The sequence below is a fragment of the Anopheles funestus genome, chromosome 2RL (genome assembly GCF_943734845.2).
Source record: "Anopheles funestus chromosome 2RL, idAnoFuneDA-416_04, whole genome shotgun sequence".
Classification (NCBI taxonomy): domain Eukaryota; kingdom Metazoa; phylum Arthropoda; class Insecta; order Diptera; family Culicidae; genus Anopheles; species Anopheles funestus.
The window spans coordinates 11,056,007-11,071,177 of NC_064598.1; the positions used below are offsets into that span (position 1 = coordinate 11,056,007).

Here is a 15,171-nt window from a genome sequence, read left to right on the forward strand (position 1 = left end):
AGCATAAAACAACACCTGATGACCTTATCCAACGAAAATTTTCATACGTAAAGCGATCGAAAGAGGTGAGAGAAAGGTACAACAAGAACGAAAAAGAAAAAACAATTTTAATTTTCACTTTGTCGGCATCGAAATCTATTGTTTCCACACAAAAGCGGACACACATTTCGTACGCTGCGATAAAAACCGATTGGGAACCAAAAAACTCATCGGCATGCGTAGCCGCTGCACAAAGGAGAGGATTATCGGCTTTGTCATGGGTTTTCAATCTTCCTACTACGCTTTCCACGACGTCGGACAGGGACGGCGGGATCCAGTTTTTCACCCTCTAGGTTCGCCGTAATGTGATGCGTAAATTTACCACGGATCGCACATTTTGCCGATGTCAAACCACCAACGTCCTCCCTTCCATCGCACCAGTTCCATCATCCGGCTGATGGGTGTAACGAATTTGAAGAACGCTACGTAGAAACAACTCGTGTGACTCCTTCAAGGCAAATGGTTGAATTTTGATGAATGTTACAAACTGGGAGCTTTGAATTTTAATTCGAATCTTCTCGTGGGGGTTGTGCGTTGCTGCTTAGCTTCAATGGGTAACCGATCACCGAAATGGAAAAACGGGCAAACTAGTGATGGTAGTTTCTGCGTCTAATCGCTTAAAGTAATCTATGATTGGTATCTGCTCACTTCTACGTAACGGAGCCGTCTGCTATAAGCTGTTACTGAAGGGCTTTTTTCTGAAATTCTCACCATATCCATTGTGTTTTGCTAATGAGATCTCAAAAATAGCTAGCTTATTAGTAAGTTTACAATAACCGGTGCGCATCGTAACAATGGTTTGTAAAATAAACAAGAAAAGATAGATTATTTTTGCTGCTGACGTACACACCGTAGTTGAGTCTCTAATTAGAACCATGTGATATAGATTGTTTGAAGGAAATATTTATATTTTAATCATAATTGTATGGCCTTTAATATGACCTGTACTACTAAAATACATTTTAAACTCTATGGTGTACTGTCACAAATTTATTCCAAAAACGGTTATTCAAAGCTTTATCTATCTCCTCTTTGGCTTTCTTCGAAATCAAAGTATGAAATTGAGTTGTCATCATCACCATAAAAAACAAGGTAGTTCGTTAGAGTAGTATTGCCATACTGTCGTACTATCCCGATTGGAATGTTAATATTAAATCTGCCTGTCATTTCTGGACACAAACTGTGGACGATCAGCTCTACGGTCAATTCGGATGTATTTTTATGGAAGAATTTTAGTTTGCTGTTCCAGGTAATAGAGAAAAGAAACCATACGCAAGTGAAGACCGGACAAAACGGACCGGAGGGACTTGAGGTAATGAAGGTCAGTTACTGAAGCTTAGTGGTCGTTAACAAAACCTAACATTTTCAAAGTTTTGCTGGTGATCGACTCCTAAATACGGGATAGCTATACGATCGTACTGATAAAGTATCTAATAATCGTTAAAAGACTCAAGAGATTGGCAAGCAGTTGTGCGTGCATGAATTAAGCTAACAAAACTGATCGTTATCATCAAATTTTGTCTTATATGATAGGGATTTCAATGAACGGAAAGAGAGATAATAACAAATATGTATCAAGATGTTTGGTTGCAAATATTTGGTTGATGCACTAGTATCAACAGAGTTCCTTTTGAGGAAAAGTTAACTTTACAATAGCTTTTCAGTGGTTGGATTCGCATGATATGCATGCATCTGTACACATCCATGGAAAAAGGACATCTGTTCAGTTTACTCAAGTGGTCTAATTTGAACACAGAAATTCCTTATTTCATGCCTTACAATAATACTTCAGGATCAATTTCTAAAGGTATGTATTTTTTTTTCTTCGTAATGATGAATGAGTCCTACTTCAAGTATTTCCAAATTTCTACATTTGAGGAACAATACCAAAATCTTTTTCTTTCGTTTTCTAAGAAATGTTGCTTTGAGAAACACTGATTGCTCGCATACAATCTAATGATATTGTATACAAGTCTATCATGCAATATTATCACGCTTTTCATATTGTATACAAGAATTGTCGTCGGCATGATTCTACCTCACCAAGGACATGACAAAAGCAATACCACAGGACTATGGAGAAAAGAGTCCTTCACTAAATGTAGATTTCGTTAAACTTTCGTATAAATGGTTTTTGAATGTTTGATTAATCTGAAAATAGTAATTCATTATCTAATTTAAATTTTACTTGTTTAGACATGCCAAACTGAACAAGAAAACCTTTCAGCCATCAGCCAACAAAATGAGAGTTCTTTTTTTTTTTTTTGAATCCTAATGCGTCATATATTTTAATACTTTTTTTAATCATATGGTTTATGGTTTTACATGCATTATATATAAAGCCTTTCTTCAACAAAGATAAAAAAAAACGATATAACAGAATAGCAGAAATGAGTATTCCAGCGTACAGCTTACAAAAACTGGAAAATAAATCTTGTTTTACGGCAATATTCGGTCAAGGCTTCATGGACGATGGAATACAATGTGACTTGAATACTGCTCGGATAGCCAACTTTATGTTCAGGGCTCGTGGCACACTTAATTTAAAATTAAAAACATTTAAAAATTTACATTTTCTTTACATGTTGCTTAAAATCTGCTACAAATCGGCTTGATTTAGTAAAATTGTAGGGACAATGATGTTGCACCTTTGAAGCGTGTTCGATTCGATGCGCAAGTCACGTCATTAAAATTACACCGAACGGCTTAGCCTGTAAAGTTCAGACACTAAATACACTAAAGACGATTTGTTTGCTGTGTCTATCTTTTACAGCATCACCGGGATTGATGATTAGCAAATGTCCGACCATGAACTGTTTCATACACTTCTGTGACAAAAGCGACAAACCCACAAAACGGTTGTTCTAGTGCGCGTAGTAAGCGTAGTAAGTCGTTTGAAAGGTCATTATTACGTACAAGATTCACGTTTCCATCCGATGATAGGTCGTTGAACCCGTACGTTTTGCAAAACATATTTTGCAATTACAAACGGTTGCTTTAAAACAACATTAGAGCGTTGTTGTTCTAGCTGCAGCAAATCAATTACTTTGTAGGGTTTGCTATGTAAACTAACTATTAGACACACTTACGACTAACGCACGACGCGTTGCACTTACTTACGTGATCGCAAAATTGGTTGAAGATCAATGTTCCTTTACGAACACCCCCTTTTAGACACTAATTAATGTTTTTATTTGTTTCCTCAAATGAAACACTAAAATTGCCAAGTATTTACTACTCTTTTATGTTTCCCATGAGGCAAGTTATAATAATTCCTTAATGCATCCACGTGAGTGTTCGCTATTAAAACATATTGTTTTATGATTTTATAAAACCGCTGCGACAATAAGCTTGAGGTAAGAACGGTAACACACTACAACATTTAAAAAGCATTGTTTTGAAAATAACTATTTAAAAAACAACGATTAGCGTAAACAGTTTCAAACAATCCTGTTTGTCACGGTGGAAGCCGTTAGAATAGTTATTTCCCGGGCGGCCCTTATATTTGTAGCAACGGTAGCGTTCCGATCAGTCAATCTTGTTTGTGCGTTTGTGCCGGACGGTGTTTGGTGTGATTTCTTCTTATCTTGAATCGACCTTTGGGTATTCTCAACACTACCAGTTACTACTAGAATCTGCTGCTACTACTCCAGAGAGTTCATCTGAATTGATTCGTGTGTGAGCTTAGCTTTACCTACGTCCTCCTGACAGTTATATAGCGAGTGTTTGGATAGAAAAGAACATCCTCAAATTTGGCGATATTGTAAAAGTCTTTCTTGTCTTTTACATCCAGTTAGACTCAAAACCTTCTCAATGTGTGTAAATAGTAAAAATTTAACTATTCTTCAATTCCTTGAGTAGCTCTCGGGCAATCAATTTGTTACCCGTAATACCTACATGAAACGCTCTCCTTGGCACTTGCATATGCTATTGGTTTGATACCAAAACGCTAAATAATTCAATATAATTCTTTTTTCTTCAAATCAATTTGCCAAATGCGTACCAATCGTTGCCAAACAATTTCGTATTTATGCAACGGCTACAATCGGCAACAAAAACTTCAAAAAAGTGCCACCTCCGCCGATAGTGCTGGTGACATAATTTGGATTCCCAATTGTGCGTGCTTCGTGCACGCAATTATGATGTCACGAAACAAACTTTCTTTCCCAGCACAATCCATCTTCACTAACGCGATTGCATCATGTGCGCGAACAAACTGCAATATGAATAATAATTCTTGTCTGGCCACCGGTCCAATGGAATTGTACTTGTAAGCGTATCGGCCACCATAGTAAGCTTGCGCACTGTACTAAAAAAAGCTTCGTGACACCATTCTCTCAAGGTCCTTCGGACCTTTTCCAATTTTTTTTTGTTTTTTTGGTTGTCCGTTACCGTTTGGGCAAAAGTGTCGGGTGAATCGACACCCGTCCTACATTGGCTTGAAACGTTTAAAACGTGTAAAACGTGCACAGCAAACAGGAATCGAATTGCAGATCGTTGCAACAAGACCTGACCTGAGCCGGCGTTACGTTCCCGCTGGTTTGCCTGTAGGATCCGTTTGCGCCAAGTCAGACAAGTTCCAGTTCCAGGGGCAATACCCACTCTAGAGGAATACTGGATTTCGTACAGATGCGATAACTGTACCGAAAAAGTACCTTCGAGTGGTAAAAATGGTTGGCGATTAAGTTATAACGAGTGGAAATAAAAATTCCAACGTTATTTACGTTTTCTCGAAGTATCCATACATTCCATTGACCATGGAATTGTAAAATTCTTCGTTATTTTATAAGCCTGCTCAACACCCGTTGTCGGTCAAGGTTTGTCGACTGGCTTTCTATAGTATTTTGGTCACCAGCGGACGATCAGCGATCGGAGGGTCGTGTATGTCAGTAAGGTAGAGGAGAAGGCGATAAATATCAATCTCCCCCCCTCGGGTGGATAGAATCCTCAGGTAGGTGTTTTCGTAAACAGTACATTGACCGAACGATTCATGGAAAATACCCTGCAGCTGGAAGTTGACGCCTGGAATGAATGGATCTTCGTCGGTATCTTACGACCTGCTAGATTATGCCGGCGAAGACTCCATCACGTAGCCAAATAGTTCAAAGTCCTTGGCCATGAAAAGGGGCCTGGTCCAGTTGAGTCTCGAACCACGATCATGCGACAAAATGAATTCGATCTCAAAGTGCACATTGAAGCTCCAAAAGGAATGATGATAATTTAATGCTAATGGCAAGACAAATTCACCCCCTGTGCAACCCCTTTTGATCGATCACGGGTACTCGATCATAACAATAAACAAGCGAAACGCTTTCGTACGCAGCATCCAAATACCTGCTGCGTTGATCGGTTAGAAATGACATTCAATGTTACAATGTCAAGGTGAGTACAGCCCTACAGCTGTCATGGCACTGCGCAGGAGACGCAGGGGTTGATGCCAAAGAGGAAATGAGACACACTCCAACAGTGTGCTAAAGTGGCCGCTTTCTAGCCGTCCTTTCAGTGCACTTTGCCTACATCTTCAATCGGTCTGTTTGCATGCGCTCAAGCCTCCCAATAAAAGCTTTGCCCACGTGTAAGAAGCAAAAAAAGCGCACAGACACACACACGCAAAAACACACTCTCACTGGACGGTTTGCAGAGGTCACGAAAAGGTAGCCGAAAAATACAGACAGGAAAGATAGGGGCGGGGGGAAAACAAAACGCGCACCCCGCGCCGAGTGAGTGATCGTTGCCGCGTATATACGCGTGTACTTTGCAAACGGCACCGAGTTGACACCTACACACGCGTTCGGTGGCGTGCGTGTCGTCGACACGCTGAAGGTGAACCGATCGTGTGCAGGGCGCGATCGATGCAGCGCAAGCCACAAGAATGTGGCTTATTGAAGTCAAGTGCATTTGATGCGCACACACGCCGTCGCGTCACACACAGCCACCCGCCTAACGGCGCCACACGGAGCGATAGAGTGGGGGGCCGACTGAGAGAGCGAGCAAGCGCGCGTCTCCAGAGCAATGGCGGTGGCAACGCACCGTGCGCGCACCGTTTCGTTCGATGCCCTCCGCGCGGGTTTTCAAGGACGCACGTGGTTTTTGTGGTTTCGTGTTAGATTCACGCACACGCACACACACATACACACAGTGGTTGTTTCGGTCGGGCTGAGGGCAGTGGCCGGTTTATGTTGTTGTTGTTGTTGCTGTTGTTAGAAGCAAATTTTTGGACAGCGGAGCACACACCTAGAGACGGCGCTAAACGCGCTGAGAGCGGCTAAACGATCGTGCTAGTATGGTGCGTGATCGAATACTAATTAAGCGCTGTCGCGATTGCCGATCTCTCGTCAACCGATGAGATACACGATGTACGAACGAAGTGCACTTTGCCGAAACTGTACAGGAAAGCCCCATTCTGAAAGAAAAGGAAACAACAAACAAGCGTCACACACACACACAAAATGTCCCGATAAGCTTGGGAACCAAAAAGTAGAAAACAAAAAAAAAAACAAAAAACTGGGTTACTCGGACTACGTGCGGAATTCACAAATCGTTCGTTTCGTTGTTGCTAATTTTGCCAAGCGATAAAACCACACTAGTAAACGCGCTAAGTACACCGTCCTTAGCGGTGTACCCGGTGAGGTGAGCACTGACACTGACGGACACACACTGGCGTACAGTAAAATAGTGGCGCGCTGCACGTGTGTGCGTGCCGCCATTACGAACGTGGTTCATACGCTAAAGCTTCTTGTTACGGCTTCGGCCGTCGGCGGTAGATGCAATCATAAACACTTCGTTTTCAGCCTCCGTGGCGTGTGTACTTACTGTGCGGACCGTTACCGTCACTCTGCCATCGTTCGCCGTCGGTCGGTCCAGTAGCTTTGGTGGGAACCACTTTCACACACGCCTTGCGGACGGTGGTTCGCAGCGAAAAAAAGCAGAGCAAAAACAAAAAAAAAAAAACAAACGCCACTGCTAGTTGTCGGTGAAATGATGTCCCACTCCGTGACGTATTGTCGTTGGTCAAGGACGTAGTTTCGGTCTCGTGCGGTTCAGTGCGCTCGGCAAGATACAGCAGCAGCTTCTGTGCTTTGTCGGTCGGTTCTTTTTTTTGCTTGCTTGCTGTTGTTGCGTACGCTGCACTTTTGTGGCATTGGCAAGAACACAGTGCGGAATGCCAAAACAAAACCGTAAACACCATGGTTCGACTCATTTCGGGGGTAACTCTTCTATCCCGTACAGAAGCAGTGAGTGATTAGCACTACGGGCAGAAGAAACTCGACTCTGCGTATATGTGAGTGAACACGCGTGTGTACAGCAACATAACTGAAAAAAATCCCCAACAACAACACAACAACAAAAAAGTGCGGTAAAAGTGTTTAAAGCGTGTTTAACGGAATCCGGCAAACAAAAAAACAAAAAAAAAACATAAAAAATGAAGCAGGAACTAGCGGTGGGTATTGTCGGTGGTTTTGTGGACGATGATCGGGATGTTTACATGATCGAGGGAAAGGACACGATCATCGACATTATCCGGATGCAGCAGAAGGCCGATCTGTGGCAAACCCTGTCGGTGGATCTGGTCGACTGTGGGCCGGGTAGCCGCGAAGGCGACAACTACATGTCGGTCATCAAGCGGGTTGTGGCCCACTGTAAGGCGAAATCATCGGACGGACGAAATCATGGTAAGCACTGGAGCTGGTTTAGTGTTTGAAGTGAATGTGCCAAGTAAAACAAACAAATGGTGAAACAGTTTAATAGAAAGTAGACAACAAAGATTTCTCAACTTTCCTGAGGAATTCCTTTATAGAAAAGGAGTAAATTTCATTACTCGGTAGAACCTTTACGATTAAAATTTAATCACATTTTGGGTGCATTTTATGCAGTTTTTTTTCTACCCCCCACATTAACATTGATGCAGTTTTCACACCACAACCCCAAAGCGTGCATGACGCGTCTCTCTGCACGTAAAACCAAACAACACTGTTCTAAGTTGAGCAATGACCGACCTTCAACCGGGGCTTTTCCGTCTTACTCTATCCGCTTGGTGGGCCGTGGGTGAGTGTTGGCGGGCCGTTAAGGGTACGAGTTCAGCCCAGGTGCAACATAGCAAACACACAAACACACAGAACAGCTGAACTTTCGTTCTAAACCGGGTGGAAGCGATAGCATCATGCCTTCGTGCCATTAAGAATGCAATCGTGAACGTTGATGCAAAGGGATATGTTGGTGTGTGGAAGAAAGCTCCCATAATACCTTTTCGCTACCTTAATAAAAAGGAAGAGAGAGAGAGAGAGAGAGAGAGAAAGAGCAAAGAAGAAGAAAAAAAAACAACTTCACTGCTAATCTTTACACATCGGCGTTAGTAGAGAGGTTTAAAAAAGAAAGCAACCCTGTGTGCTTGTGAAAGTCCGTTACTGATGGAGACGCCCAGTAACTTTCAAACGAATGGAGAAAACAAAAGCTCACCAGAATGTTAGTACGAACAAAACAACCGCGAAAAAGCAGCGGGGGAAAACTCACATATTCCCACGATGTGCCGCGCTTGCAACGAAAATCGATTTTATTTCTCGTGCCAGAAAAGAAATTTCATTTCAATGTCAAGTTCGGTTCGGAACGGAAGCAGAGAAATAACAATGCAAACACAGCAAGAATGCACCAATTCAATGTCGTGGCGAAATTGCAACGACCTCGGGAAGTTGGCGCCAGCAACAGCAATTTTATCGCACGACGATGACTCATGTTTGGGGAGTATTTGAAAAAGGAAGTTCATGAAACGAAGTAAAACGAAATAAGATTTCTTTTGTAAAATTTAACTCAAAACATTTAACAATAAGCTTCATCCGGAGAGTTTATTCAAAGAATAGAGAGAAAGTGCAAGCGGAAAAGTATCTTTTTTTTTTGCTTTTTACCATTGAACCCTGACCTATGAACACGAGATGAACTATTCAACGGCAAAAATGGACTTCCATTGCTTCGTATAATTCACACCAGAAGCCAACGAGGCGGAAGCCCTTACGGCAGATTATTGATCCAGCTACTACTGTTGGATGCATCCTGCAAATGGGGATGGGGGACACGTTTCAAGATTACTCTTTTTGTGATGCATCGCTTTGAAATAGATTAGTGTTTGCATATTTCAACAGCAAACCCTTACCCAGCTGATGCCTTACGCACCTTCCCACTGCATGTTGTGCTCCTCCGTTCTACAAGCGACGAATTTATTTCAAGGTTTCTAAGCTCTAACCCACTTTCTGGTACGGTGGTATCAGCAAAAGCAAACGTACGTAAATAGGTTAAAGCGCAGCGACGCGTGAACAAAAGCGAACGCTGACGTCGAGAGTTGTTGGGCAGAGGCCGGCCTCGCAAGATGATGCGGAGATGACGAACGAATTACTATTAACGAATCTCCCCCCCACCCGTGCTTTGTATTGATTCGCCGGGTTAATTCCTTTGTGGAGTGTGGAAGATTCATTCAGATGCAAGAGTGAAATACTTTTGAAAGTGCATCATCAATTGCGCATCATCGTGTGTGCGCGCGCTACTAATGATGATGATGATGAGGATCTAAATGTTTGCTTTGTAAACAATACACATACGGGCTGCGTAGTACAATAAGCGAGAATTGCGATTTAATGGAGGAAGAGATAGAGAGAGAAAGACGTAACTTCTTGTTGGAACTCAACTACATCAGGAGATCTTGTAGTGAAGATTGCCATTTCCGTCTTTCCTTTAGACGTCAAAAGTTCCTACGCGTTTTAAGAAGTGAAGAAGGGCAGGATCCTGATGAGAATTTGTCCTCTGCTTTTCGTGTGAAGCGTCGCCATCCCTGCCACTAAGCCATAGAACCGTTACGAATGAGAGAGAGTTTAATATGAACAAGAATGTAGAATATCCCATCCAATGTTGATGTTTCTAACATTATTTTGAATTTCTTTTTAATTTCTCCTCCCATGTAGTGTTTACGATTTCGCTTATTTTTAAACGTCAAATCACAAATCCAAACCGGCGTAGGCTGTTCCGGTGCGATGCTGCATTCGAGAACGAAATTACCGCCTATGCAAGCATCATTCCCATCCTGCAGCGGATAGCGCCGTACGATCTGCCATACCCAAAGTGTCTGACAGCGGGCAGCGATGAGTTCGGCGATCGGATTGTGCTGGAGGATCTTACCACCAGCGGATATGCGATGGTTGACCGACGGATCGGTCTCAGCTTCGAACACTGTATGGCCGTGATGAAGGTAAGGTAGACCAGTTCCCTATGCGACTCCGAACGTACTCCGAAATCGATTGGTTAGCGACGATTTGTGCTTTATTATCGTAGGAACTGGCGAAACTGCATGCCGTCTCGCTGGCACTGAAGCACGAGCAGCCACACGAATTTGCCGACGTCTGTTCGAAGGTGCGCGAAATCGTGTACTGTCCGGAGGCGGCCGATTTTTACACACATTCCCTCGAGTCTTCGTTGCGCGGTGCGCTGGACAGTTTGCGGTACAGCAACAGCAAGGGCGATCTGGATGGGCCGATCCGTGCCGTCGAGGGACTAACCGGCCGGCTTTATCGCATCATGTGCGGGCTCGTCTGTAACGGTATGGATGAAGCGTGGCGCGTTATCTGCCACGGTGATACCTGGGTGAACAATCTGATGTTTAGTGCCGATTGCAAGCACGTCCGGTTGATCGATTTGCAAACGATGCGCTGCACCACACCGGTGCTGGACATTCTTCACCTGCTGTACACGAGTACGGAGCGCGATATGCGCCAGCAGCACGTTACCGATTTGCTGCTGCAGTATCGCCGTACGTTGCTCGATGCGCTGCAGGAACATTTTGCCACGTTTCATGATCCCGCGACGGCGGCATCCCTGTTGCACCATTTTTCTGACCTGTTCTCGTACCAGCGGTTGCGGGCGGAATACGATCGGTGCCTACCGTACGGGCTGGGCATTGCGATGTGGCTACTACCGGCCGTTACCTTCAACCCGGACAAAATACCGGACCTGGATGCGGTTACGATTAACGATTTCAAAACGAAGAAACACGACAAAAGAATCGCACAGATCGTCTCGGCCAACTACCACACGCGAATGCGTGACATTGTGCTGGAAATGTATGAGCAGGGCGTGCTTCAGCGGCTCCAAACGGAATGCATCTAGATGCCGATACACGGCCGAACGGTATTATCGAAAAAAAGCGATTGTGCGCTTGTTCATCCGCGGCGCACGTGTGCCAGAAAGTGTCCGCAAGCGTAACCGAGGACGAAGCGGATTGTTTGTTGCGGGTAGCGAATTCAAGGGCTACATGGTGAAGAGATGCAGCTTGACGCCTGTCAGGCACCAGTCAGTACCCCGCAACGTTGTACAGTGTTTGCGTTAAGGCTTTAGTCAGAGTTTAGAAAGAACAACAAAAACCGTAGAATTAGTTCGTACTCGTTTAAAGTGCGCATTTGAGGCGTGTTTGCGTGTCTGTGTGTCCGGCAATCGGCTCACGACACTAAAGCAGCCTCCCGGGTCCGGGGGAGAGATACAGTAGTGCAATAACAAGAAAAAAAGCAATGTTTAGTAAATTCAGCTGCGATAGGCATCGGTTAGTGCTTGGGACTTGTAGTTATTATTATTATGCGATTACACAATCGTTTAAACAACCGACCGATAGTGGAGGTGTGATAGCGTACCTCCGTATAACCATACGGGCGCGCTCGGTAAGATCGATCGATCGTACGCTGAAATTTGCCTACGTTTGCAATCTCGCTAAGACATTGCGAAAAACCGCGAGCTTCTCGTGTGCCACGTGTGCCCTTCTTCAGCCTTAAGACACAAGATAGGAAGAAGGAGGCTAGATGTTACCAATTAAACCTGTTGATTGCGATAAGCCGCTAGTGTAAGAATGACCTGTTTTTGTTGGATTCAATAAACAGCTGTTACTACAGATGAGTCGCGTTTGTTGCACTTCCGCGTTCGCCACCAAACGTCCCTTTTCCTGCTGTGCTGGCCCCCGCAATGCTCCGCTTTAAAAAGCGATCTCTTTCCCTGACCTTCACTCGCGCTAATCTGCTGCACCGGTGGTGGGTTTTGTTTTGGTTGAACTATCTTCCGACCGAGATTGAATCACGCGAAGCAAAGGATGGTACGGCGAGGGTACAATTTCCCAAGGCAGCTCAGTGAACGTGCACAACGGTTATGTGTTTCGATCTCCCACATAATTACACTCCGTATTTATTTGTATGGAAAAGAAAACAAAAGTCACTTCAAACGAAAAACTTGTATAAGAATTTTAAAAACAAAAACCACCCTTCGTCATCACACCCTGCGTTATTGTTGTAACGTTGTAACGAAACAAGCTGCTCAACAAGAGAAAGAGAGAGAGAGAGAGAGGGAGAGATGTATAGATTGGCGCCCTTGTATTACATTTTCGTTTTTGTTGTTTAGCGCCTAAAAAAAAAGAAACTCGCTATCGCGTCGCGTTGTTTGACCACTCACGGCACGTATACTGAAACGTGCCGACGAAGGGAAGCAATATGAAACTTAAAATCGGTCCTGTATCAAACGAATGGAGAAGACGTTCTCCATTGCAATTACACTTCCCAGTACATACTGACGTTGTCTAAAATGAAAGCTCCACCAGCAGCAGCAGCAGCATCTTTCTGCGATTGTTATGGATGCCGTCGACAACGGCTTAAGGTTCCTCGTAGAAGAAGTACTGTCCGGCACGCTTTTGCTCCACATCCTGCAATGCCCATGAAACGTGACCCATTAAATACTAGCTCTATAAACAAGTTTTGCTACACAACAAAAAAAAAAGAAGATCGACTTACCTTCACCGAGTTTAGCTTGTTGATTCTTGGTCGGAAATTGTTCGGATCGCGTCGGAATGTGATCTCCAGCAGCTCCAGGAACCGATTCATACCGTTCAGTAGTGATTGTGGTGTATGCGCTGTCGTATCTACCGACGGTTGACCCTCAAACACGATCACCCGATCGGCCAGATAGGTTGCCATAATGAAATCGTGCTCTACGACGAATCCGGTCTTTTTGGCGTGTAGAATATATCTGTAATTTTACAATTTTATCGTTTTAGAGCCACCGAACATTTTTGTTTGTGATTATTTCTATATTTTGCTTACCTCTTAATGACCTTTGCCGCAATTAGACGTTGCTCGGAATCCAGATAGGCGGACGGTTCGTCGATCAAATAAACGTCGGCCGGTTTGCCGAGACAAAGCACCAGTGCTACACGCTGCAACTCACCACCAGACAGATTCTGCACTTCCTGATCCATGATTTCCTCGATCTTTAGCGGCTTCATAACGTCAGCTATGAATTGCGGATGGATGTAGGCATCGCGAATCTTCTCGTGCAAAAGGTACCGCACGGTCGATTGACTTTTGGGAGAAATTTTCTGCGGTTTGTAAGAAATGTTCAGCACCGGCAGCGGTTCCGATTCCTCATCCGGTTCCAGATTGCCGGCCAACATACGGATGAACGTAGTCTTGCCGGTACCATTCTCACCCAGCAGCACGATAATCTCCGAATCGCTAAACTGACCGTTGTTTATTGTTAGCGTGAACGAGCCGAGCTTTTTCTTCATCTTCGGATACACGTAGTGGCAGGTGCGCTTGATCTCCTCTTCCGACGCCGATTCGGACACCTTGAACGTTAGCGATTCCGTTCGGAAACGCATGTTTTCCGTGTGCACGTAACCGTCAAGGAAGATGTTAATACCTTCGCGGACCGAGAACGGCATCGTAACGACACCGTAGCAACCGGGCACTCCGTACAGACAGCAGATAAAATCGGACAGATAGTCCAGCACGGACAAATCATGCTCCACGACGATGATAAATTTGTCCGGATGGATCAACGAGCGAATCGTCATGGCGCAATTCAAACGTTGCTTCACGTCCAGATACGAGGAGGGTTCGTCGAACATGAAAATGTCCCCGTCCTGGATGCACACCATCGCGCACGCAAATCGCTGCAGCTCCCCACCAGACAGGGCCTGAATTTCACGATCCCGAATGTGGGTCAGATCGAGCAAATCACAGATTTCCATCTGGTTCTTGCGCTCATCCTTCTTATCCAGCAGCGCGCCGACCGTACCCTTAATTGCCTTCGGAATCTGATCCACATACTGCGGCTTGATCAGCGCACGCAGACTATCCTCCAGGATCTTGGTGAAGTAATTCTGCAGTTCGTTACCGCGGAAGTAGCCCAAAATATCCGTCCAATCCGGTGGTTCGGAATAGCGACCGAGGTTCGGCTTTAGCTTGCCGGCTAGAATTTTCAGCGCCGTCGACTTCCCGATACCGTTCTGGCCAACCAATCCCAAAACCTCACCCGGGCGCGGGATCGGCAGACGGTGCAGCTTGAACGAGTTCTTCGAATAGCGATGAGTCGTGTGTTTGTCCAAGTTGCTTGGGATGTTGATGATGGTGATCGCCTCGAACGGACACTTCTTCACGCAGATACCGCAACCGATGCACAGCTCCTCGGAGAGTGTGGCGATCTTCGAGTCCATCGCCACCTCGATGCAGAGCTTGCCCATACGCACGACCGGGCAGGATTTCTTGCACTCCTGGCGACATCGCTTCGGTTTACATTTGTCCGAGCTGACGATTGCGATACGCGTCTGTTTGTCCGTCTCTTCGGCCGCACGGTTTCGAGACATTTTCTACGAGCAGAGCAATGAAAGTAAAAAACAGTATTAGAAACGTGTCACTTGCATATGCACTCGGGCAAAAAAGGTGAAAGGTATGAACGTGTAATGGTAGAATGGTACACATCCGTAACACCTGGGTAAGGGAATCCCCCACTCCGCGGAATAACCTCACATCGAATCGACCAATCTGGGAACCTTGTTTACCTATGTCCGGCGGGCTTGGGATTCATTTTCAACATGGACCACCTACAAATATAGTTAAATAGCATGGAATATATCGTACAAATGCTGGCTTACCTGTCGAAATTTGTGATTCCGGACAGAAACGAAAAGAAAGTTCGTGCGTGTCAGACGGGTTCGGTCTTGCGGAAAGGCAGCGCAATTGACAGCTGACAGCGAGCTCGATGTGCATTTTCATGACACACACTGTGGGTGAACGATAGGAACGATTTATTAATCTATTTTTTTTTTTTTTTTTATTCATA

General features: G+C 44.6%; 2 protein-coding genes across 15 annotated transcripts; one reads left to right on the forward strand and one right to left on the reverse strand.

The window, feature by feature from the left end:
- The first annotated feature begins 3,452 nt into the window (after window positions 1-3,452).
- On the forward strand, window positions 3,453-11,958 carry LOC125765942 (uncharacterized). 14 transcript variants are annotated; one of them, XM_049431491.1, is made up of 4 exons: window positions 3,453-3,555; window positions 7,273-7,712; window positions 9,987-10,270; window positions 10,354-11,958. In XM_049431491.1, exons 2-4 carry the CDS (start codon window positions 7,463-7,465, stop codon window positions 11,182-11,184), a joined length of 1,365 nt encoding a protein of 454 aa, XP_049287448.1. In that variant the 5' UTR covers window positions 3,453-3,555; window positions 7,273-7,462; the 3' UTR covers window positions 11,185-11,958. The 14 variants fall into 14 exon arrangements, with proteins under 14 accessions (XP_049287448.1, XP_049287445.1, XP_049287446.1 ...); XM_049431488.1 differs by having other exon boundaries at window positions 3,455-3,555; window positions 7,270-7,712; XM_049431489.1 differs by having other exon boundaries at window positions 3,470-3,583; window positions 7,270-7,712.
- A 247-nt stretch (window positions 11,959-12,205) lies between these two features.
- LOC125765925 (protein Pixie) lies at window positions 12,206-15,113 on the reverse strand. The gene is made up of 4 exons (XM_049431459.1): window positions 14,984-15,113; window positions 13,152-14,698; window positions 12,843-13,077; window positions 12,206-12,754 (listed from the first exon to the last, which is right to left on the reverse strand). The coding sequence occupies exons 2-4, from the start codon at window positions 14,693-14,695 to the stop codon at window positions 12,704-12,706; spliced, it is 1,830 nt and encodes a 609-aa protein (XP_049287416.1). The 5' UTR covers window positions 14,696-14,698; window positions 14,984-15,113; the 3' UTR covers window positions 12,206-12,703.
- Window positions 15,114-15,171: the final 58 nt, after the last annotated feature.